This window comes from Xenopus laevis, chromosome 8L, assembly GCF_017654675.1.
Source record: "Xenopus laevis strain J_2021 chromosome 8L, Xenopus_laevis_v10.1, whole genome shotgun sequence".
In the NCBI taxonomy this organism is placed as follows: Eukaryota; Metazoa; Chordata; class Amphibia; order Anura; family Pipidae; genus Xenopus; species Xenopus laevis.
In genome coordinates, this window is record NC_054385.1 from 41,740,150 (window position 1) to 41,765,652 (window position 25,503).

At 36.1% G+C, this 25,503-nt stretch overlaps 2 protein-coding genes across 2 annotated transcripts in view; one reads left to right on the forward strand and one right to left on the reverse strand.

Moving 5' to 3' along the window:
• Window positions 1-2,970: 2,970 nt before the first annotated feature.
• The window catches only part of smarca1.L (SWI/SNF related, matrix associated, actin dependent regulator of chromatin, subfamily a, member 1 L homeolog), a 59,096-nt gene continuing 36,563 nt past the window's right edge, over window positions 2,971-25,503 (reverse strand). Inside the window, exons 19-24 of the mRNA XM_041572727.1 lie at window positions 15,864-15,986; window positions 14,381-14,513; window positions 13,279-13,397; window positions 12,030-12,242; window positions 5,648-5,755; window positions 2,971-3,366 (exon numbers count right to left, since the gene is read on the reverse strand). Coding sequence (XP_041428661.1) covers window positions 3,295-3,366; window positions 5,648-5,755; window positions 12,030-12,242; window positions 13,279-13,397; window positions 14,381-14,513; window positions 15,864-15,986 — 768 coding nt within the window. The 3' untranslated portion in view covers window positions 2,971-3,294. The remainder of the gene's footprint in view (window positions 3,367-5,647; window positions 5,756-12,029; window positions 12,243-13,278; window positions 13,398-14,380; window positions 14,514-15,863; window positions 15,987-25,503) is intronic.
• Window positions 17,461-25,503, forward strand: part of gab3.L (GRB2 associated binding protein 3 L homeolog) — a 144,854-nt gene continuing 136,811 nt past the window's right edge. The window contains exon 1 of the mRNA XM_041572729.1: window positions 17,461-17,941. The gene's annotated coding sequence lies outside the window, so the exon portion shown is untranslated. The remainder of the gene's footprint in view (window positions 17,942-25,503) is intronic.

A 25,503-nucleotide genomic window follows, 5' to 3' on the forward strand; every position in this document is an offset into this window, starting at 1 on the left:
ATTTTGCTTTCTATTCAGGTGCAATTTCAGCAATCTGGTTGCTAGGGTCCAAATTACCCTAGCAATCATGCATTAATTTGGATAAGGGGCTGGAATATGAATAGTGGAAGCCCCGAATAGAAAGAGGAGTAATAAAAAAAAAAAAAGCAATGACAACAAATGTGTAGCCTTACAGAACAATTGTTTTTTTTTAGATGGGGTCAGTGACCCCCATTTGAGAGCTGAAAAAGGCAAATAATTAAAAAATTATTTTAAAAAAATTAATGCAGGCCAATTGAAAGTTTGCTTCGAATTATCCATTCTGTAACATAATAAGGGGCAGATTTATCAAGGGTCAAAGTGAATTTGAGGGAATTTTCGAAGTAAAAAAATTCGAAGTCATTTTTTTGGATACTTCAACCATCGAATAGGATACTTCGAATTCGATTCGAAGTAAAATCGTTCGAATATTCGACCATTCGATAATCAAAGTATTGTTTCTTTAAAAAAACTTTGACTTCAATACTTTGCCAAATTAAACCTGCCGAAGTGCTATGCTAGCCTATGGCTACCTTCTAGAGCATTTTTCTATGTTTTTTGAAGTCAAAGAAAAATCGTTGGATGAAATACTTTGAATCGATCGATTCGAAGGTTTTTACTTTGACCGCAAGTGGCCAAATTCGATGTAAAAAAACTTCGACTTCGATATTCAAAGTATTTCAATTCAATGGTCGAAGCTTTTTCTACGTCGAAATTCGACCCTTGATAAATCTGCCCCTAAAAGTTAACTTAAAGGTGAACCGCCCCTTTTAATGAAATTTAGCCTCTGTGTGCATGTTTATTTTAGTTAGGAAAAAGACTTATTTTAACAGAGAGAAAAAATTGGGATAACTGTTTAAGGTTAACTGTTGCCTTTGGAAATGTATGACTATCTCTAACTATTGTGGGTGGTATAAACATAGCAACAGAAATAATGGGGACTAAATAAATAACGTAAATTCAGTATTGCCAACCTTATTTTAAGTATTGAAGAGTATAACAGGGAACAGAGCAAGCTTGAGCCTTTTGCTTTTTAAACATTGAATCAAAGTTTTTCTACACTCAGGTTCTAAACAGTTAGGGGTTATTTATTAAAGTCTTAATGCAAAATAACTCAAAATTTTTTACCATAAAATCCAAATTTATGGTGGAAAAAAAACTAGATTTTTTTCAAGATTTATTATACCCAGCGGGTGGAAAAACTCTGAATCTGAAAACCTGCCGAGGTTGTATATAAGTCAGTGGGAGAGATCCCTATACTATTTTGAAGTCTGAGCTGGATTTAGCTGAAAAAATTTAGCTATTTGGATTTTCACTTGAGTTTGTCCGCGATCCAATTAAATCATGCTTTTTTTTTTATTAATAAATAGGGTCCAATTGTGGATTCTAGTTTGGTCGGTCTTTATTTATTTAAATTCAGGTTTTCATAAATAAGGCCCTTAGAGCTATAAAGGAGGCTAACATGTACAATATGACAAAAAGCGATGTTTGACTTTAATACCATCTCTTTAAAGCCTGGCTTTTAAAGGAAAAACAAAACACAGGTAGTGTTAATCTTTCCAAAACTTCCTCTTTAAGGGATCGTTTTCCTTAAAATGAACTCAGTATTTGAGGACAGTAATAGTCTAAGGCCATCTTCTTTTCTTATGATTTTATGCATATTTTGTTTCTGCAGCACTCAGGCTTAGAAGTTAGGCCGCTTCCTGAGATTTGAAGATGAGTAGAAGATGACCTAAACATAAAGAAAATAAACATATCATTACAATTAATGTGTTACTATCTGTCAGCTGACCCTGACCACCAAGAAATGTCAGTATTGAACAGCACCAATTCTTATTTTCATATAATAAACTTTATTTCCAACCAATTGTGCATTACAAGTGGTATGCCTCCACCTGGCCTTTTATCAAGCTATCATTACCACTGAATTTATACAGTAGAACCTCAATTTTATATCCTCTGATTTTAAGTTTTCCCTCATTTTACATTGTTGTTTTGTGGTCCCACCTATATATTATACATACTACATTTCCCGAATTTTAAATTTTCCTGGATTTTACATCATTTTTTTTCTGGTCCCCTGAAAAATGTAAAATGGGGTTTCTACTGTAAATGATATCCGTTTGAAATGTGTTTTTAATAGTGGCCACAAGATGGCAATATGTGGAGTATTATAAATTCAGGTTAGCTTGATAGGGCCAAGTGGAGCCTGAAAATTTGCTGCTGTGCATATTGCTGCAATGTGCCAATGACTGGAAAGAAAGGCAGCTTTATGAAAGTGAGAATTGGTGCGGGAATTTCTTGGCAATTCCGCTGGTAGGTAGCCAGTGAGGAACACACAACGTTACCCCTCACACAATGTAGGTCTCTATATAAAAGATACTGCCTAAAGCAGCTCATATGTAAAACCCTGCTTCATGTAAATAAACCATTTTCATGTGTATGTGCCAATGGGTAATCATAAATATAAAATCGAGCATGGGAGTTTTGTCATGTTTTTTTTTTAAATAAAATATGAGATAAATTCGGATTTTAGTAAATAGCCCCATTAGTTTCCCCCAAGAAATCCACTGCAGCAAAAGAGTTCATACTTTTACAGCACATATTTATCAGGCGCAATCCTTGATTATAATAAAATCTTAAAAATAAAAAAAAAGTTTTATGAGAGGATTTGGTTCTGCTTAAAAATGTGTCTGAAAGATTTAAAGAAAAAAAAAACCCTTCAGCTATTTGTTGTTTATAAAAGAGCTTTTAGAAATGGTACAGGCATTGACTCCTAAATATAATCTATTTTAAAGTTCTTTAATGTTTAGCAACTCCAGCTAATGTTATATATCCACTTTCTTCCAGAAACAAAGGCACGACTGTATTTACAGCACACACAGTTCATTGAGCCTGTGAATAATAATTTCAAATGGAAGTGCTCCTGTCTATATGTAAAGAAACCAATGGTGACGGTAGAGAGATTTACTTTTTATTTCAAAGCAGCGACAGCAGCGGCAGCATACAGTATAAAACATACAAAAGCTAAAACCCTCTGCACTGGTTAAACATGAAAATCACAAAATACAATACATGTAACTACGGAAAAGCTGAAAATACTACACATTTTCTAGATACATAAAAGCATAAAATATACAAATTCTGCCAAAAAGTAAACGTGTTCTGGCTGTTAATGCACAGAGAGTAGCAATAGACCTTGAATGTGCATCGTTATATGTCAAGAGATTAAAATGGCTGTTTGTACCCAACAAATAACCTACGGTACATTCGGTACTAGGATTTTGCTTTCTTGGCATCCTTTTTCCCGGAACCTTCAGGAACTGCTTCTGCTTTTCTTTTAGACGGCTGAAAAATAAAACCAAAACAATGATAATAATAGCCAATGATATCTTACAATAAACCTGAAACATATAATATATTATTTTGTAGAATAATAAACATAATGGTAGGAATAGATCCAGAGACAGCAACATAACCCATAAAAATGGCTGCAGATATGGAGTATATTTCCATTTACCATTTCAATGTAGATGTTTCCTCTCCTTTCATCTGTTTATATCATAATATCCGCATAGACAAACAACAATCAATTATTCGTGTCAAAATTAAACCGCAATGGAAGTCTCTGAAGAGGTGCAGGAATAATTCATTTTCCAAAGGAAGAGACAGTGAAACCCAATATAATATTCAATCAGGTATGCTCCTGTGTTTAACTCACAGTTGGGGTTTCCACAAACAGAGCACATCAACTTAATTCAACATAGAAATATAAAGTGAAGTTCATTCTTGAAATACCAGAACAAACTGCTCCATTGGAAGCCTAAGCCTTCTTTTGATAGCCACTGGTAGGGCAACTTAATCCAGAAAAAAAATAAAAACTCACTGTGCTTTTAGTTTCTCCTCAGTACTCTCATCTGCACCCTTTACTGCCTAGAAAGAGAGTTCACTAACAGACCCTCCCCTTTTCAGCAGGTGATGTCTCATGAATCTCAACACCCATACTGTCATTTTCAGTCTCCATGAACACTGCCCCTATTATTCTCAAAATGTTATTTTTTGGCAAATACAGCATTCTGCAAGAGATAAACCCTCTACTTCCTTTAGACTCTTCCCCAACACAATATCAAAATATATCCCAATATATGCCCAAAATCCACAAAAACCAACAGAACCCCAGGACATCCTATAATTGCAGGCACTGATTCTGTTCAAAGCCCATTGGCTATTTATCTGGATGGTCAAATGTAAAGGATACAACCCATGTAATTGATATTTTGAACAATGTTTCTTTACCAGATGATGACATCCATCCATTTATCAAGCTTTAGCTGTCATTGATGCACAAAAACCTTTTCTAATAGATTTTTAAAAATGTAAACTATTTTCTTTTACAGTGATCCCTTAGGCAAATGACACTGTGTACTATATAGATAATTTATTCACATTATGGGAAGGAACACTAGAACCCCTCACTCCAATACTTTGATAATATTGAGAAATCCTAAACATGTACATTAAAGGAACAGTAACATTAAAAAAAAGTTTTAAAGTAATTGAAATATAGGGGCAGATTTATCAAAGGTCAAATTTCGAAGTTATGTTAATTTTTTTTAACTCTAATAAATTTGAATTCACTCACAACGCCAAAGGGAGGTTGTTCATAAAAAAAACCTCAAACGTCTAATATTCAATCAAATACGAAAGTAAAATTTGCATTGAATACGAATCATGTTTTCCTCTGAAAACAAAACTCGAATGTCAGTCAATTAACGTATTAAAATGGTTCAGCAGACCTCTGCCATTGACTTGTAAATGAACTCGGCAGGTTTTAGGTGGTGAATATTTGAACTGTTTCCAGGGTCGAGGTGTGATAAATCTCAAATTCAATTCGAGTTGGTGCTTTTAAATTCGATTTTGTGAGTTTTGACTCAAAAAATGTTTTTGAAAATTTAAATTTACCATTCAAACCTTAATAAATCTGCCCCTTAATGTGCTATTATCCTGCACTGGTAAATATAACCCGTTTGCGTCAGAAAGATTACTACAGTTAAAATAAACAAACTGCTGTGTTGCCACAGGGGTCAGCAGTCATCTAAAAAAGGAGAAATGGCACAGGTTACATACAGCAGCAGATAGCGAATAACAATACAATGGGTCTATTTCTAACACAGGAATCTAAACCCATTGTATTCTATAGAGCATATCTATTATGTAACCTGTGACTTCTCCTTTTTCAGACTGAATGGCTGCCCCCATGGTTACACATATTATAGTAGTGTTTCTGAAGTAAATACACCAGTTTTACCAGGCCAAAACAAGTTAACTCCAGAAAAAAATCAATGTGAATTGACATGTCTGTGTCATATCATATAGCTTTACTTATCGTTCTCATATATTACTTCTACTGCTATAGTTGAAAACATAGGTTACAATTAAGTGATAGTGTTTTCAGTTCAGGGAATTTCACAGTTCATTTCACAAAGACTATTTAAAGGAAACCAAACACCCAATCAGCCTGTATGTGCTAAAGAGCCATTTTTATTTGGTGATTTTGACAAAATTATCAATGCATTTGACACAAATAACTAACCCTGTAGTCCTAGATAAACAAATGAGTTACTTCTACCTGTGGCTTTGGTGCTCGTTTCTTTTTCTCTGCTCTTTCTTTCTCTTCAATCTCTAGGTTTTCCTTCTCTATCAGTGATATGAGAGTATTGCAGCGTCTTTGCAGCTCCTAATGGCAAGAAGAAGACATAAAACAATGTCACGTAGCATGAAACACTTCCAACTCTTAACAAATGATTATTATTTAGTGTATGATTTATCTGCCACCTTCAATCCATTAGGTGTCCATTAATATAGGAAACAATTTTATATTATTGCCATTACATGCCATTAAGCTTGAAGCAATTTTGAATTAATGGTAACTCGTTGACAACACAGTTTGCAATTTCCAGTCTTTGTTCAAACAGAAACTTATATTATTTAAACTCCTGCAGGTTTGGGGTATTTAGCTAAGACCAAGAGTTAAGAATATGAGGGTGCGGAGCCTTTTATATGTCATTTTTATAAATCATCAGATCTGCAAAAACACATTTATTCATATTGTTATTACATTAAATGTTAATCTGTAATGACTTGTGTGTCATTGACTGTACTACCTGATATTGAGCCTTTTGGCAGAAACAACCTCAAGTATGAGTTTCCAATAACTGTTTATCATTGACTGTGAACCCTTTTCCAACTGTCTGAAATTTTAGGCGTTTAACCCATGTACATGTCAAATACCATTTCCTCATCTCAATGAGATTTAGGGGGTTATTTGTCAAAGGTCAAGTTCCACAAAATAATTGCATTTCCGAGGTTATTTTTCAGTCAAACATCGATTTTACAGGTTAAAAAGAAACACAAATATTTTAAGATTTATTATACCCCAACTTCGGAAATAGCTTGAATCCAAAAATACATCATGTAAAACCTGTCAAGGTCAGGTAGGAGTCAATGGCTGAGGTCACTTGAACCATTTGAAGATGTTAATCGCCTTGATGATGTTGAGGTTTTTTTGGTGGGTTTCGTTAGAAAACAAGATCAATTCGGGTTTTTTGGGTTGTTAACCCAAAACTCGCTGATTCGAGTTTTTTCTGTTCAAGGTTTTTCTTAAAAAACATTGTTGTGAGTCGAGGTTTAAAAAAGCTCACGTAGCTCTAAAATTCGACCTTTGATAAATAACCCCCTTAGAGTCAGGCTTTTACTTGGCCTTTCCAGAACCCCACCATTTAATTATTTTAAGACATTCCTTTGTAACATTATAGGAATGCTTAGGGACATTTCATAGTTACCAGGCTGGCTCAGAGCTGGACCATCAAGACAAGGTGGTGCAGTTTCATGTGTTTAAGCACCTTCCGGTACAATAAATTCATAGTGGATTTTATGATGAGCTGCCTGGGCCCTGATGCCACATTTCACTGCCACTTTTGCAGTTGGTATAAGGTTCTTCTGGTGAAATTTGGTCTTCTGGTTCAGTGGTCAAATATTTGCTAAGTCCTTATTTTAGCCTAGGTGTTCATTGACAAATTTAGTCTTATCCTGAAGATCTTTCTGGCAAACCTTCTATGTAGATACAATCTGTATGGCCTCTTTATAATGGTAGACTCAAGCATTCAATAGTTATGAGGGCTACCTGTAGGTCCTGTGATTAAATTCTGGGGTCCTTAGACTTCTTTTAGCATTTTGTGTTCTGCCATCACTCTGATTTTTTTGGGAGACTAGGCCTGGCCAAGTTGGCGATTGTTAAAAATCTTCCGCACATTTAGATGATCTTCCAGACAGTGAAATGATTGATGTCCAATTGTTTGACAATCATTTTAAATCCCTTCCCAGATGTGTAGTCATCTATAACTTTATTTCTAAAAACTCAGGGAGCTCTTTTAATCATGGCATTGTGATACCACTTACCAAAAACAGAGAGCAATCCAAGCAAAATGTCTGAGGTTTAAATAAGACAATGTTCTAATTATCTGCAACTGATTAGGTACACTTGATTCTAATTTTGAGCTAGTAATAAATGTAAGGATGTACTTTTTTTTAAATGCAAAATTAGCATTTATTTGTACAGTATTTAAATTACACAAGGTAATACAAAATATAAAGCTTGCATGATATTTGTTATATCCCCTTTATCTATCAATACTGTTGAAATTAAAATTAAATATCTACATTTTTAAAAAGTTAAAAATAGCCATGGGGTATACTTTTTCATCAATGTAAGTAGTCATGTTTTCATCATCATCATCATCATCATCATCATCATTTATTTATATAGCTTTTCTTGTTTTAAATTTTTTTTAAATATCTAGCTATGCAAATTTCTCTCTGACGCATCATAGTAATGTTAACATTTATAATGTCAATGCGATCAAATCATACTATGTTTTTATTTTTGATATTATTTGCTGGGGTTTTTTTTTCATTTGTTTACCTACCTTTTATTCTTCCGTTGTTAAAATGTTCCTTTTTTCCTTTGTGTTATAAACAATAAACTGCTATAAATAAAGAGTTATAAAAAAAAATATCTAGCTATGAAAGCAATCAGAAGTGAGCAGATTACTATCATATTATATTTGCCCATATAATGTTCCTAAATGTTTTTTCCATATCTTCATATTGCCCCAATTTATAAGTAGCTGGTGCATCACTGGACATAAGTTCCGATATCAGGGTAGACTCTCTAGGTTCTCCCATTATCTAATGATGGATACCAAATCTCTATGCCAGCATAAATATTGTTCACTTTGCTAAGCACAATTTTCTTGGAGTTGTCATTTGACAATTTTGGCACCACTGCATTCCCCGGGAAGTTATTTTGGTTTGGGAAAAAACAAGAGCCGTTCCTCTCTTTTGGAGAATGTAAATTCGTTGGGATAAAGAACAACTTTAATAGTGTCATGAATTCTCAGCAGTCATCAATTCTAACGACTACTGGACCCCTGTGTATGAATTTTCATGATCTTTCTTTCTGATGTATACGCAGTTGGGAACGACAGCCACAACCTAACTGAGCAAAACTGATGATGATGAAACTGAAAGCAGAAAATACGTGCCGACATATAAATTTGTATTGAGAGACATCTAGTGGCCTCCCAGTAATCTGTATGAAAATATGTGAAAATGTACTGCAGTAAAAAGTACTGAAAGCTGGCTCCACTTGGTTGTCCAAAAATGTTATATATAAAATAATATATATATATATACTTAATTTTACCTTTTTTCTTTTATTACTATACAGTCAGAAGGAGTTCATTTTACTTCTTCTTTAAAATAGACAGTCCACTTGCTTATTTAGAAGATTTAGAAGCATAAATAATTTTTTGTTGCTGAATTTATGAGTAGATATCATACTAAAATAGTTTCTCCTACAAGAGGTGCAGGCTAATATAGCCCACACCCAGGATGGTGTTACTACCAGGACTACCTTTTATACAAGTGCCCCATAAACTGAAACCACAGATGTCTTGGTGAAAGTACTGAGAAAGTCCCTTTCTGAACAGAATTTGGATGGATGCAGTTTTGTATACACTTTGCACTTGAGGTACTGTATATTGGACATCACCAATCTACTGTATGTGAAATAGAACAGATGCGCGTCTAGACTGTAAAACATATATACTCTGCATGTAATGTTATTAGCTTTTAAGATTATTTGATAACTGATGCATTTTCCATTTCAAGTATTTTCCAGAGAAATCAGAGCTGATCAATTAACTTAATTTCCTCCTCCAAATGCTTTTAAGTCAATTTCACTTAATGTGAAACTGACAGCTTCATCCATTATCTCATTCTTTCAAAGATCCTTGCCTGTTTGTTAAGTTTTATGTTTTTTTTTGGTATGGGCTTGCTTTGAAGTAGAACTACTTCACCCTTGATTTTTCAACGTTACTATTTATCAGCATACAAAGGCCGATAAATAGTAATGTTGATGTACTCTTGATGTTACAAAAACCCAGAAAACCTAAAGGTATATTGAACAATAAAGCTTAAAACTTTGTAGTAGATGAAGTTAAAAAAGACACACATCCAACTTCTAGTTTATTTAAAGGAAGGTGGAAAAACTGAATATCAGAAGCAGTCTCTCTGAAGGAAATAAAAGTTTTTAAATCCATAAGGCAATTAAGCCGGTCCCTGGATCGATATTACTAAGAGTTTTAAGAGAACTAACATATTGTCTCATCTGCCAAACAGGTATCTAACCCCTACTTAAAATGACAGTAATGTTGATTACCGCTTCTAATGCCATTCTCCAGGATATCATTTTGAATGTAATCTCTTAAAATCCCTTCAAGTATCCTCCCTTTCGGCCCTGTAATCTGGCTCCTCTATAGTATGGAAAGGAAAAAGCAATTATTTATATTGCGCATCCCTCCCATGGGTTTTAAAATTTGATTAAGACGCCCCCCAAACTTGTAATTTTACCTATTTGCAACAGAAGCAAAGCTGAAGTGATTAGCGAATCTGTCCCGTTTCAGTGAAATATGTGCGAAACTACAAAAAATTCAGGAAATGGCAAAAAAATCTGTGAAACGCATTGAAACCAATGGGCGTCAATTTTTTTTTTTTACGTGTAATAATTTTTCTCGCTCCAAATGCTTTTAAGTCAATGGGTGTTTTTGCTTATGGTTATTTTTCTTGGCAACTTTTTTGTTTTATCCACAGTTTCGCAAAACAATTTGCAGAACTGTGGAACAGTTTCGCCCCAAATCCATGGCTGGGTTCTGTAGTGTTCTTCTATAATGAGACTTGCTATTGCTTTACAATAATGCTTAATGTGCAGGCGTATCCACTCTTTTCCCCCCATTAATATTCAATCACCGCCAAAATAAAGTTTCATACACTGGATAAAAATATTTCCGCTCTCTTATCATAGCTGTGAGATGGAAGAGGCCAAAGAAAACTATCTTACATATTAACTTTGTTTCTCCAAAGCAAGTTATTAATGTAGAATTTTCTGCCAGTGAAGAAAATGCTACTAATCTACAATTCCCATTAAAGGTGACTATATTTGGGCCCATACATGCAGCCAACTCAGCCTGTGTATGGGGCCCGGTGACAGGCCTGCTGGACCATCATCTGGCTAAATAGCTATCTGGCCCATCAGAGCAAGGACCACATTGGCTCATTTTCGTTGATTTTGTTGCATCCAGTGCACACTGCACATACTGAATTGATATTTTTTTCTTACAATGTATTCAATACACTGATTACTCAATGAAATAGCAACTTGGAATGTTTGCATGAATACATACAAGTGCCTTAAATCTTGTAGGCAATATGTATATTGCCTTCTCATTTACTAAGAAGATTAGCTATATTTTTCCTTTTCAATTTGCATACTACACATTTAGAAAGAATACAAACAAGACAACAACACTGATTTAACCGAAACAATTATTCCAAATAAAAGTATTCATAGAAAATTAATATAACAACCATAATTGTTAAAAAATTAGATGAAAAATTACCAAAGGAAGTAGAGGAGGAAATGTCAACCTTCTAATTTCAGCACATTGCATTTTGTCGGCTTTTCCATTTAAAGATATTTCCAGCTAAAATATCTTGTACTGCAAAACGTGTTAGTTTTCTTTGTAAGTACCGACATTTTACTATTTGGTCATTAGCCCTTTGCAAAATGCACTAAATTCTGTGATAAATGCAAGGTTTTCAGGCATAAGCTACACAGCAACACTGTTTCCTCCATCTAATTAACAGTGACATTTCCAAAACTTAAATCTGGATGGAATTTGTAGAGCAGTTTGGTAAAAGTTTCTAGCAATATTATTGATGGAATAGCGAAAAACATGTTCTCCCTCTGTATATCATGTCCTACAATCTGAGAAGATCCCCGAGTATAACAAATCTCTCTAGAAATTCAGTGCATACATTTTCAGTGCATACATTTCAAGTTTAAATTCTTTAGCAGTTTTTTTTTTACTTGGAAGCCAGACATTTGTTCTCATTTGCTTACTAAACAAAGCTGAAAACGTTGAGACATTTTCAAAATACAAATAATGTGATAGCTGTGGACCACTCTCATTTTTCTTTTTTTGCCCTGTCACTGGTAAGTGGTTTGGGGTTTATGTGGTGCTAGAAAGATGTATTTATGTATAGAAAAGTCATAGAAATGTGATTGAGTTGCTCTATGGTTATGCTTTCAAAAATCTCAAGGCAGGTGTCAAATATGATTATAAATATGAATGCTCATACACTGTGCTGGAAAATACTGAGGTTCAGCAATCAGAGAAACACAGTTAACTGTTGGAAGGGGAACAATGTGACTACTTCATATTATGGATAGAGTAAAAGCAATGCTTTTTATTCATTTCCTGGATTTTTCCCTTGTCAAAAAGGACAAGATTAGTGGGGATATCTAGACAAGTACATAGATATAAGACTTCTGGGAAATACATTATACTACAGTTAGAATGATGTACAAAAACAGATGCTATACTGCTTACCATTGCAGTCCTTGACTTGATGAACCAATCAAATCGAAACTGAGGAGCATTTCGCACACACTGACGCAATTCCTCGTATACATTTTCCTTATCAAAGCCCATTTTATGAAGCATACAAATTAGAAACCTGTCTTCTTCTTCTGTGTAGTTTTTGCCTTTGTTTGTGCCATACTGGATTCTCAGCTGGTGAAAAGGAGCTTTGTACCTTGCAATCTAAACACAACAAAGAACATTATTTTTATCACCACTTCTACGTAAAACTGAAAAAAACAGCCTACCCTATAGAAATAATTATAAATTTATATTTAAGTGGTTATTTACTAAAATACGAATTTATCTCAAAATTAAAAAAAAAGGTTGACCAAACTCCCATGTCCAATTTTGCCTTATTTATTTACAAATTAACTTGATTAAATCAGATTAGGAAAAAAACCCAATAACACAGCGCGAAAACCACAAATCTTAAAAAAAATTTCGGACCTTTATCCCTAATCAATCGATTTTTTGGGGTTTTTTTTGTCCAAAAACCACAACCACAATACCTTCAAATTGGGATAGGGACATCTCTCATTGACTTACAGTATACATGACTTTGACAGGTCTGAGATGGCGGATTTACGGATTTGGGCAGCATCGGGGTATAAAAAATCTCGGACAATTCAAAATTTTTTTTCCCACAAAAAAATTGCATTTCCCCCCCAAAAAGCCGAACCAGATAAATTTAAGCTTTAGTAAATAACCCCTTAATGTTTTAAATCGAATGCCTGTGTTACAGATCATGTTATCAGGTAATTTCAGTCAGAAAAAAAAATAAAAGTTTAACTTTCCCTGCCAAGTCCTGAGACTGTTTTTATTGTGCCTACTGTACAAGTGTTTCAAATATTTCTAATTATGTTGTAAAAAATGTTCAGAGCATAGGTAGAAATGGAGATGAGACATATACATGTGTGTATGTGTTTGTGTGATTGGTTTAGAGCTTTAAACATTTATCAAATCAGATGAATCTGTCAATTCTTAATAATGTTTGACTGCTTTGGTCACTTAAACACCATTCAGTGCTGAGCTCTAACACCCCATGGAATTGGTAAAGCCCAAGCATGAAAACATACTGTATTACATAAAAAGCAAGACAAGTTATAGGGGCAGTACTGATCCAGAAAAGCTCTTGACCATGCAGGAAAATAGCTTCTCATTTCAGCTCAGTAAAAACACTGAAAGCTATAAAATAAATAATAGTGGATTTTAATACTTTGGCATCCAAGGCTTTCTTGATACTGATCCTTCTTTGAATCCTTGCTTCGCCACGCTCTATCTGAGCCATGATCTTTTCAATGTCTTGAAGTTCGTTACAGCGTTCCCAAAACACTCCTACGAGGGAAGCCAATAAAAACTTTAAATAAAATAATCAGCAACTAAATGCACAACACTTTGACTAAAACCTAAACTGTAACATCGAGGACGAGAAAATGAACATGTCTAGCAGTAAGTGCAAAAGAAGGAGAAATTTTTCTGGCAGTGGAGGGATTAAATGAGAAGCAAAAGCTGTTGAAATATTTCCCTAATAAAGCCCACTTGATGGGAAAAACACCAACTAATGGGTTTTTTCCCCTTGAAACCCCTCCTTAACTCAAATGGGTTTTCTTCATGATTGGCTTGCGCAGTCATAAATCACCCTATTTCTTTCAAAGGTCTCTGTTAAATCCCAATCATACTGCTCTTCTACACTGCATTTTCTATCTCTTGAAAGAATCTTGAAGGCACAGTTAAACTGCGCATGTACAGATTTAACAACTTGCAGAAGGAATCACATATATGGGATCCATTATCCAGAAACCCATTATCCAGAAAGTTCAGAATTACAGAAAGGCTGTCTGCCATAGACTCCATTATAATCAAATAATAATTTAATCTTTTAAATTATTTTCTTTTCTCTGTAATAAGATATAACTAAGATATAATTAATTCTTATTGAAAGCAAATCCAGCCTATTAGGTTTATTTAATGTTTTAGAAATTGATATTTTTTTTTTAGTAGATTTAAGGTACGAAGATCCAAATTAAGGAAAGATCTGTTATCCGGAAAACCCCAGGTCCAGACTGTGTGAATATACACACAGAAGTAGATTGTCTTTTTCCCAGCTGGTATATATATATATATATATATATACACTTGGGTGGTGCAGAGACAGATTCCATTTTAAAACTTTTTTAAATATCTGTGATCCGATATGACTCCCTGACGTGACAGATGGTCAGACAGTATGGTTAAAATCACACAAATGCCGGACAAAAATCAGCTTTAGATGGAAAACACGGAAAAATCAAAGTAAGGGATCTCTTAAGTAAGCAAACCTGAGTAATCCATAACATCTTCTGGTGTCTTTCCTTCCACCTCTCTTGCAATGTTATCAATATCATCGCGACCATACTTCTCATTGGCTTTAATAAACTGATTAAAGTCTCGTTTGTTCCAATTTGTGAAGCCCTATCAACAAAAATAAATTGGTAATTATTCAGTTATTTATTTATCTGATGGACAAAATTATTTCCACAGCAATTAGTTCAAATAAAATGTCTTTACTAAAGCATCTCTAGACACAAGGAAAGATTCAAGCCTCATTGGCGCTGTATTAAAAGCTTGGTAAATCACATATCATGTGGTGAGGCTAGTTTGTATATTAAATATACTATATTTGGTAGTAACATAAAAACAGTAACTCATCAAGTAATGGAAGAGGCCCAGGTGCACTGCCCTAAACCTTCAGCAAGGGGAGTGGTTCAAACCAGAAAATTGTAGAGCAGGCACTCAAAGCCTATGACTTGTGTTGGTAACACAAAACGTGTAAGGCTATATATGTGACACAATGAATCATTTTACCTATATTTATTGCCTTCATTTGAGTGCCTGCTCTACAATTTTCTAGGTTGTATATTAGTGATGAGTGGGTCAGGCTGGAATTTGGGCGACCACTGCAGGTTTGGATTTGGTGCAGGTCAGACTGGGGAAGTACAGTCCTCCTCTGCTCCTGAAGATTCCCTGTCTTGGAATCAAAGGCACAAGCAAAAGTAGCGTACAAAGCAGTTGGTGATCGGTGCAAGTCTTACAATAGCTACATTTTTCAGGCTGGGTCGAGTGTGGTTACGTTTTTTTCTGACCCACACATTACTATTATATATTCACCAATGAAGAAAAGAAAATCCACTGCCTTCCACACCCTGAATGCATGTGTTCTGACAGGCACAGGATCAGCCCGCGAGTGCAGAGACAGAAAGGGATTAGCTTTATTCAGATGGCTTACATATATGTGAGTGAAGAAAATAACTCATGTGTCATTAGCCTAAAGCCACATATTTTGTGCCATCATTTCTATTAACCTGTGAGAATTTCATATGTTAATATAAGATCAGCAGTTTTGTAGCTATTTTAAATCGGGGAGAGAGTATTGGTACGATGTATTAGCCACACAATTCTCCCATTTTTAAAGGAACAGCAACACCAAAAAATGAAAGTGTTTTAAAGTCATGAAAATATAATGTACTGTTGCCCTGCACTAGTAAAATGAGTGTGTGTGCCTCATAAACTTTACAGTAGTTTATATAAACAAGTTGTTGTGTAGCCATGGGGGCTGCCATTCAAACACAAGATACACAGTAAATAACAGGTACGTTTTGAAGAATCCCTTTGTATACTACAGTGCCTATCTGATATCTGCTGTGTATCCTGTGTCTTTTCTCCTTTTTCAGCTTTGAATGGCTGCCCTTGCCGTTCCTTTAAGTAGCTTAGCTAGGGAGTAACACCATGGTAACAAAAGACAAATTATCATTTTGATTGTACCTGTGTAAGAAGTTTCTCCTTCTCTTCTGACTCTTCAGAACAGAGAGGCTCTGCTTCATCAATCTTTCTCTGCTCTTCTTTTTGTATCTGAGATGCATTTGGGAGATCTGAGCTTCTTGGGACCTGTCAGTAAAAATCAAATAATCTGTAAAGCAACAATGTTATTACATATTCAGGCTCAAATCAATCTCGCTTTACAGTGCAGTCTGGGCAAGGTAAAGATCCTAGTTAGAATGAGTTCTTACCATAGCAGTTTGTTCTAAAAACTATCATTTGGCTGCTTTACTAACCCTACTTTGCTCATAACTGCCACACATAAACAACATTTATAGCAATACTTGCCTCTTATATTATGGTAGGAAAAATAAATGAAGTTCAAGCAAACATCAAAAAAGACTATTTACTTGCAATTGAGATAACTAAGTCTGGGGTATTACAGAGGATTTGGACATTGCACTGTATGACATAAAATGACACTAGATTTTATTTTAAGATAGAAGACTACAGATAAAACATGTCTTTATTACACAAAATCCTGTTTTTTTTAACAGAGTGTCCTCTAACACTAAAACAGAGAATGCTTTTTATATTTCATGTATTAATATACTCTTGTAACTGTGGGGACTTTATTATGTCTGACATTCAAAGTCTAGCTTGTGGTCAGTAAACAGGTTTAGCTATATGTGGATCACATTTTACACCAGGGTGTAAAGCTGCATACAGAGATTTCAGCATGTCACTGCCTCATACATTACCCAGAATGGGAAGGATTATAAATAAAAATACATACAAAATGAATTATGAAGACCAAATGGAAAGATGAATAGGCATGTGTGTGTATATATATATATATATATATATATATATATATATATATATATATATATATATATATATATATATATATATATATATAACATAGTATTCAAGAGAACCGGCACTCCCATGTGAAAATTCTCATTTATTTCTGTTGCACCAATGTCCAACGTTTCGGTCCTTGTTAGGACCTTTCTCAAGGACCAAAACGTTGGACATTGGTGCAACAGAAATGAATTCGAATTTTTACATGGGTGTGCCGGTTCTCTTGAATACTACGTTATATATACCCTAACCGTGCACCCTGGCTATACAGGCTGCAACAGTGTTTGCCTTGGAGTGCGGATACTCACTGGGCTGTGATATATATATATATATATCTCGACATTCACAGCACTCACAATTCGTTGTCTCTCGTTGTCTGGGTGCGCGCCACTGATAGTGTACACGACCCTCCAAAGTAGAAGCCGCACTCACAGGTCTTATAAACATGTAAATGTTTTATTAAGAAAGAACTTACGTTTCGGCTGCATTTCAGCCTTTGTCAAAGTTACACACACAATTACAAACTACCCCTATATACAAAGTAATTGGCGCAAAATTCAAAATCACCCTTCCCTAGTGACGTGTCTCATGTAGATCTCGAGGCCTGCCTGTTTGTGAATCGAATAATGTTTATCATTTTCTCAGACACTAAGAGACGGGCCTATCTAGTTATTTGGGATGATAAACATTATTCGATTGAATGGAGAGTTTCTAGCTTGTGACCGCTAATTGGGAGATAATGTTGATCATTTATAAACTATATATATAATATAAAATACAGTATAATACTGATGGAGGGGAAAAATTTGTTGAAGATTACTGAATGGGATATGAAGTCCATTTTATGTTTTATTGACTACATTTGTAAGGGGGTGATTGTGTCCCACTGTAGTATTCTGGATATACCTGGTACTTGTTAGGCCCTTCAGTGTAACAGATACACATAGGATGCATAGATTGTTGTTGTTATATAGTGCTGATTTGTATTAATGTGATTTTTTCGTTTCTCTTTTAATCGCTTTTTAATTGTTTTTTCAGGCACGATAATAACACGGGATTGAGCATAAACAGTGAACTTCACGGTGCAAAACCACGCTGAGTGTTCTTCTATATAGAGCCTCATCCACACTGCCGGATCTATTGAGATGTGCACTGCTGGCGGCACTAGTAAACTTCTAAGCGACAAGGTGATGGGTGACACCACGGTGTTGGAATAGGTAAGTGCACTTGATAGATTTTGATCGATTAGGTACAGTTTAAAGCCAGGATGATTGAACTCGCAAGTACACTTTAGATGTTTGCACTGATACGGACAAGTGCTTTACACTCACCTGGGGATGAATAGGTTTCCGGTCACTGCACAATGATTTTTTTCCTTTGGTATATGAAATAAACACGTAAGCGATGGGTCTGGCACACTGTATATGATGATGAACATAAGCCAGGTCTATAATCACAGAGGGGTACACTTGTTCATACAACACCAGGGGATTACATGGTTTTCTAACAAGTCAACTGGTGCAGGCACATTTGGGGAGATGGCTGATTCACTGGTGTTAGGGTTAATGCACGACAGATGATGGCAACACTTTTGCACTTTTTGTGACTTTGTGTATGTATCTGATCATTTGGTCAGATGAGCAAGATTGTAAATATTTTATTAACGACACTATTGTGTTTAACGGATTGAAAGAGATACCTTGATTAAATACACTGTTGAGGGAGTATACAATGATCGAGATCTACGTTAGACATGTCACTAGAGAATTTGAATTTTGCGCCAATTACTTTGTATAAAAGGGGTAGTTTGTAATTGTGTGTAACTTTGACAAAGGCTAAAATGCAGCCGAAACGTTAGTTCTTTCTTAATAAAATATTTACACGTTTATAAGACCTGTGAGTGCAGCTTCTATTATAAGTTAAATGTAAAGGTGAACTTCTACAGGTATAGGATCCATTATCCGGAAACCCATTATCCAGAAAGCTCCGCATAACGGAAAGGTTATTTCCCATAGACTCCATTTTATCCAAATAATCAAAATTTTTAAAAGTGATTTCCTTTTTCTTTGTAATAATAAAATAGTGCCTTGTACATAATCCAAACTAAGATATAAATAATTCTTATTGGAAGCAAAACCAGCCTATTGGGGTTATTTAGGGGGTTATTTATCAAAGTCCGAATTTATCTCAATATTTTCTGAAAAAAACTCAGATCAAATCCGCATGGGTTTTTTTGGGCTTATTTATTAATACACTTTACCGAAAAACATTTTTGCAGGAAAAAAATCGTGAAAAATCCGATTTTCAAATTTTTTTTGGATCTTTCATCCGAATTTTGCCCGAAAACTTCGGGGGGATTGCCAAAAACCCAGAGCACATGAAAAAAATAATTGGGACTTCTCCCATAGACTTATATGCAACCTCAACAGGTCTGAGATTTTCCGGATTTTCTGATTCTGACTTTTCCATCCTCGGTGTTTAATAAATTCCAAAAAATTCGTGATTTTTTAAAATTCCGATTTTATTTTTTAAAAAAAATCACAAATTTTTGGTGATTTTTTGCATTCTGAGTTTAGTGGATAACGCCCTTAATGTTTACATGATTTTCTAGTAGATTTAGGGCATGAAAGATCCATTGAAAGATCCCTTATCCGGAAAACCCCAGGTCCCAAGAATTCTGGATAACAGGTCCCATACCTGTACTTTAATACTAAATGTTTTTAGGTTTTTAAAGCTTTATCTCCATAAACACTGTAAAAGGGGCATGACTTTGAGTCTCTTCTGGCAGTAAGACCCCATATTATTAACAGTAACTGTATCAGCCACCATAGTTGTGTTGATCTGGTCAATACTGAAAGTTAAGCTGGTCAGTGCCTACACACAGGCCAATACAAGATACTGACTTGGCCCTTTTTCATCTGGAAACATAATACAAAGGAATTCAGTCAACAATAGAGATGTCGCGAACTGTTCGCCGGCGAACTTGTTCGCGCGAACATCGGGTGTTCGCGCTCGCCGGAAGTTCGCGAACGTCGCGCGACGTTCGCCATTTTGGGTTCGCCATTGTTGGCGCTTTTTTTTGCCCTCTCACCCCAGACCAGCAGGTACATGGCAGCCAATCAGGAAGCTCTCCCCTGGACCACTCCCCTTCCCTATAAAAACCGAAGCCCTGCAGCGTTTTTTCACTCTGCCTGTGTGTGCTGAAGAGATAGTGTAGGGAGAGAGCTGCTGCCTGTTAGTGATTTCAGGGACAGTTGAAAGTTTGCTGGCTAGTAATCGTTTTGATACTGCTCTGTTATTGGAGGGACAGAAGTCTGCAGGGGTTTGAGGGACATTTTAGCTTAGGTAGCTTTGCTGGCTAGTAATCTACCTTCTACTGCAGTGCTCTGTATGTAGCTGCAGTGGGCAGCTGTCCTGCTTCTGATCTCATCTGCTGACTGCTGCAATAACAGTAGTCCTTGTAAGGACTGCTTTTATTTATTTTTTTGTTGTTTTACTACTACTACTACTACTACTATAAGAGCCCAGTGCTATTAGTCTAGCAGTGTTGGGGAGTGGGACTGGTGTGCTAATCTGCTGCTCCTAGTAGTTCAGCAGCACCAACTTTAATTTTTTTTTTAATATTCATTTTTTTTTTATTTTACTTTTTTTTATTTTACTACCGCTGTAGTAGTGTATAAGTTGACCTTTTAGGCATTATTTGCCCTGTAGGCATTATTTGCACAGTGTTTTCTTCAACCCGCCATCTAGCTGTGTGACCTTGTTCACATTCTGTCTAAATATCCATAATATTACCGTCTCCAGAAAAAACACCGGAGTGACTTTTTTCAAGCAGCCATAATATATTTTACGTAATCCGTATCCACCGCTGTAGTAGTGTATACGTTGACCTTGTAGGCATTATTTGCACACTGTTTTCTTCAACCCGCCATCTAGCTGTGTGACCTTGTTCACATTCTGTCTAAATATCCATAATATTACCGTCTCCAGAAAAAACACCGGAGTGACTTTTTTCAAGCAGCCATAATATATTTTACGTAATCCGTATCCACCGCTGTAGTAGTGTATACGTTGACCTTGTAGGCATTATTTGCACACTGTTTTCTTCAACCCGCCATCTAGCTGTGTGACCTTGTTCACATTCTGTCTAAATATCCATAATATTACCGTCTCCAGAAAAAACACCGGAGTGACTTTTTTCAAGCAGCCATAATATATTTTACGTAATCCGTATCCACCGCTGTAGTAGTGTATACGTTGACCTTGTAGGCATTATTTGCACAGTGTTTTCTTCAACCCGCCATCTAGCTGTGTGACCTTGTTCACATTCTGTCTAAATATCCATAATATTACCGTCTCCAGAAAAAACACCGGAGTGACTTTTTCAAGCAGCCATAATATATTTTACGTAATCCGTATCCACCGCTGTAGTAGTGTATACGTTGACCTTGTAGGCATTATTTGCACAGTGTTTTCTTCAACCCGCCATCTAGCTGTGTGACCTTGTTCACATTCTGTCTAAATATCCATAATATTACCGTCTCCAGAAAAAACACCGGAGTGACTTTTTTCAAGCAGCCATAATATATTTTACGTAATCCGTATCCACCGCTGTAGTAGTGTATACGTTGACCTTGTAGGCATTGTTTGCCCAGTTTTTTTGGCCGCAGCCACTGAAGCACAGAGGCCAGAAAAAATATGCCATATAAATGCTGAAAATAGTCATTTTTTGCCATACGTTGACTCAACGTATATGGCAAAAAATGACTATTTTCAGCATTTATATGGCATATTTTTTCTGGCAACTGTGCTTCAGTGGCTGCGACCAAAAAAACTGGGCAAACAATGCCTACAAGGTCAACTTATGGCAAAAAATGACTATTTTCAGCATTTATATGGCATATTTTTTCTGGCAACTGTGCTTCAGTGGCTGCAACCAAAAAAACTGGGCAAACAATGTCTACAAGGTCAACGTATGGCGAAAAATGACTATTTTCAGCATTTATATGGCATATTTTTTCTGGCAACTGTGCTTCAGTGGCTGCGTCCAAAAAAACTGGGCAAACAATGCCTACAAGGTCAACGTATGGCAGTTGTTTAAAGAGAACAGTAGATTACTAGCCAGCAAAGCTACCTAAGCTAAAATGTCCCTCAAATCCCTGCAGACTTCTGTCCCTCCAATACAGAGCAGTATCAAGCAGATTACTAGCCAGCAAACTTACTATCATCTGTCCCTGAAATCACTAACAGCTCTCCCCCTACACTATCTCTTCCAAGCACACACAGGCAGATTTTTCAGATACATTTTTGCCCTTGATCCCCCTCTGGCATGCCACTGTCCAGGTCGTTGCACCCTTTAAACAACTTTAAAATCATTTTTCTGGCCAGAAATTTTTTTTTTAGATGTTAAAGTTCGCCTTCCCATTGAAGTCTATGGGGTTCGCGAACCGTTCGCGAACCGCTCGCGTTTTTGCGCAAGTTCGCGAATATGTTCGCGAACTTTTTTTCCGACGTTCGCTACATCCCTAGTCAACAATGGCAACCCACTCCTAAAATATTTAATATCATCTGCCACTTTACATAAAGAAAGCTGAGGCACTCTTTCTGTGTTCCCATAAAGCTTATGCATTCACATGGGTAAAATGGTCCTGTATTATTAAAATACAAATAAGTAAAATTACAATTGCTCCCATGGGGGCTGCATGTGCCATTTATCCATTGCTGAAGCATGCTCCCAATATAAGTAGAGATGAAGGCCAAGAAAAATCCAGAGCTCTGATAACTGTATCCTGACTGTTCCCGCTTGCATAGGAGACAATTACGCTATTTTAAAAATCTGATGAATGCATACACTCCGTACACATATTTTTGTATCCCTTGATAGAGCATTGAAGTTTGTCTTCCTGTTCCAGTCGCTTAACTTCAGTCACTATATTGTAGTTGACATAAATATTTGTTTTGCAGGATTTTTATCTGCTTGCTGTCTTTAGAGGGAACACATTTAATAAGGCTACAAATCTAGGAGAAAAATATCATAAAAGACATTAATCTGAAATACTAAACTAGAACTTTTTTTTTTTTTTTTTTGCAGTGTACCTACAAAAATGCAATATGTTTTCAAATAAAATCAAAGCTGAGAATTCAGACTTTACAGTTTCGTACCGGTTTTAAAGACACAACGTTAGCTGTTTTATGTCACATTAAAATATGACCTACTTTGCAACCACAGAACTTGCACACAGTGAGTGGATATTGACTTGTACCTAATAGCCGTATTCTGTGGGAATATGTTCCTAAACAATTCTTTATGTGTGAATTAAGATCTTTTAATCAATTGTCATTTGCTTAAGCTTCACCTCCTGAAGTAGTATGGAATTCATTAAACAGGTTGTTCACCTTTAAATTAACTTTTAGTATGACGTAGACAGTAATATTCTGAGACAATTTGCAATTTTTTTAAATTTTTTATTGTCTGCGGTTTTTGAGTTTTCTAGCTTTTCATTCATTAGCTCTCCAGTTTGCAATATCAGCACTCTGATTGCTATGGTCCAAATTACCTTAGCAACCATGCATTGATTTGAATAATAGAGAGGGCCTAAATAGTAAGAGGAGTAATAAAAAGTAGCAGTAAAAATAACTTTGTAGCTTTACAGAGCATTTGTTTTTTTTAGATGGGGTCAGTGACCCCATTTGTAAGTTGGAAAGAATCAGAAGGCAAATAATTCGAAAACTTTAAAAAAATATACAATGATGACCAATTGAAAAGTTATAGAATTCTATAACATACTTAGGGTTAGTTCACACGAGGAGATTCGGGGAGATTTTGTTGCCTGGCGACTAATCGCCTCGTCTTCTGAGCGAACTTCCTCAGCGTGTTTTCCCATAGGCTACAGTGAAAAGTCGCCTGCGCTAATGCACACGCGGCGATACGTTTTCTATAGTCGTCCGAAGTTGCCTCACACATCTCCTCGTGTGAACTAACCCTAAGGGGGTTATTTATCAAAGGTCGAGTTTTGTTTTCCAAAAATATTTGAGTTTTTCAAGGGGAGTTTCAGTAAAAACATTTTTCAGGATTAAAAAAACTTGAATTTTTCAAGATTCATTATGCCCTGAAGATGCGAAAAGCGTGAATCCTAAAATACTCCAGCTAAAACCTTGACCATTGAAGATGTTTTAGTGTTCATAATTTTTTTTCTGTGGTTTCCGCTCGAAAACTTGAGTTTTTCTTCCGATTGCAACGTTTTTTAATTTCAAGTTTTTTCAAAAATTAGCAGACATCTGAGATGTGAGTTTATGCGAGGTAGAAAAAAACCTCACAAACACGACTTTTGCTAAATAACCCCCTAACAGTTAACCTAAAGGAGAAGTAAAGCCTAATTAAAGAAGTAGCTAGAAATGTTGAACATTATGTTTCGGGCTTCTGTACCAGCCCAATGAAACCACAACCCTTTAGCAGTAAAGATCTGTGTCTCCAAATACAGGTATGCCCCAGTAGCTCCCCATCTTCTTTTCTGCTGATTCACTGCACATTCTCTGTGCTGCTGTCACTTACTGAGCTTAGGCACGACTCAAAATATACAGTACACAGAATATAAATGTCAGACTGATTACTAATTAATACAGCTAATTACTGCATGGCAGCACAGAAACCAGTGCAACTAGCATCAGAATTTAATAATCAGCCTTTTAGCATCAGCTTATTTTACAGGCCAACCTCATTTTCTGCGATGACCCCTAAGCTTAGCTACTCAAAACCTGCTCAGAGCCCACTTTCCAAGATGGTGATCCTCTGTGAAAAGGTTGAAGTTATGGATCATTGCTGCTATCGAGAAGCTGGAACATTAGGCTGGTGCAAGTGCAGAATATAAAATATGGAATTTTTAGCCATATTCATTTTAGGGTTTAATTCTCCTTTAAAGGTGAACCACCCCTTTAGGCAGAAGTATTTCATATAACATTACACAGGGTTGGACTGGAGCAGTGGGGGCCTACTGGGGCTGCAAAATGAAGTGCCTGGGGGGGCCCTAGCAGTCCCCAGGGGCCCCCTCCTGACCTCTAAACTTGCACCACACACATGCGCAAAAGACACCCTGAACAGCTGATTGGGGGAGCAGGTCTGGGCCTGCTGGGGCCCACCGGGTTTTTTCCTGGTGTTCCACCGGCCCAGTCCGACCCTGACTTTACAACTTATCAAAATCAGATCATACATAGCTTACTATAAATAGTTCAGACTGAGTTATAAATACTGTGATCTCTTTATACCACAGGAGTAAAGCTTGGCGTATAGTTTATGAGTATAAAATTTGTCCTCCATGACAGTGGGCCAAATCAGAATCCAACTGTTTAGCCCTGGGCCAGTGATCAAGCATAATGGGGGGACTACAGAGACCCATCATAAGTGCATCACACCAACACTAAAATGTGCCTCTTACATGACGAGGTATTCAAAACTGCCCAATAGATATCTTACTGATTTTTAGCAAAATAACAGGCAGGCCCTTAGGAGGGCCTTCTAGAATAAGCCAACGACTTGTCTTGGAGAGCTTTTATCAGCCAGTGTATGTAGACCTTTACAATGTACCCTTGCAAGTTTCTCCTGATTTATTTGGTTTGTACTGTGGGGTATCAAAACATAGTTTGGTAAGTAACTACAATGCTGTAGGTTTAAGTTTTTCCAGGCAAAAGCATAAAACTCCCAACCCCATGCAAAAGTGTGCGAGCACAAAGCATTTTAACAGGAAGTTGTTGCATACATCTCTGTGAATTAACTTCTGAATCA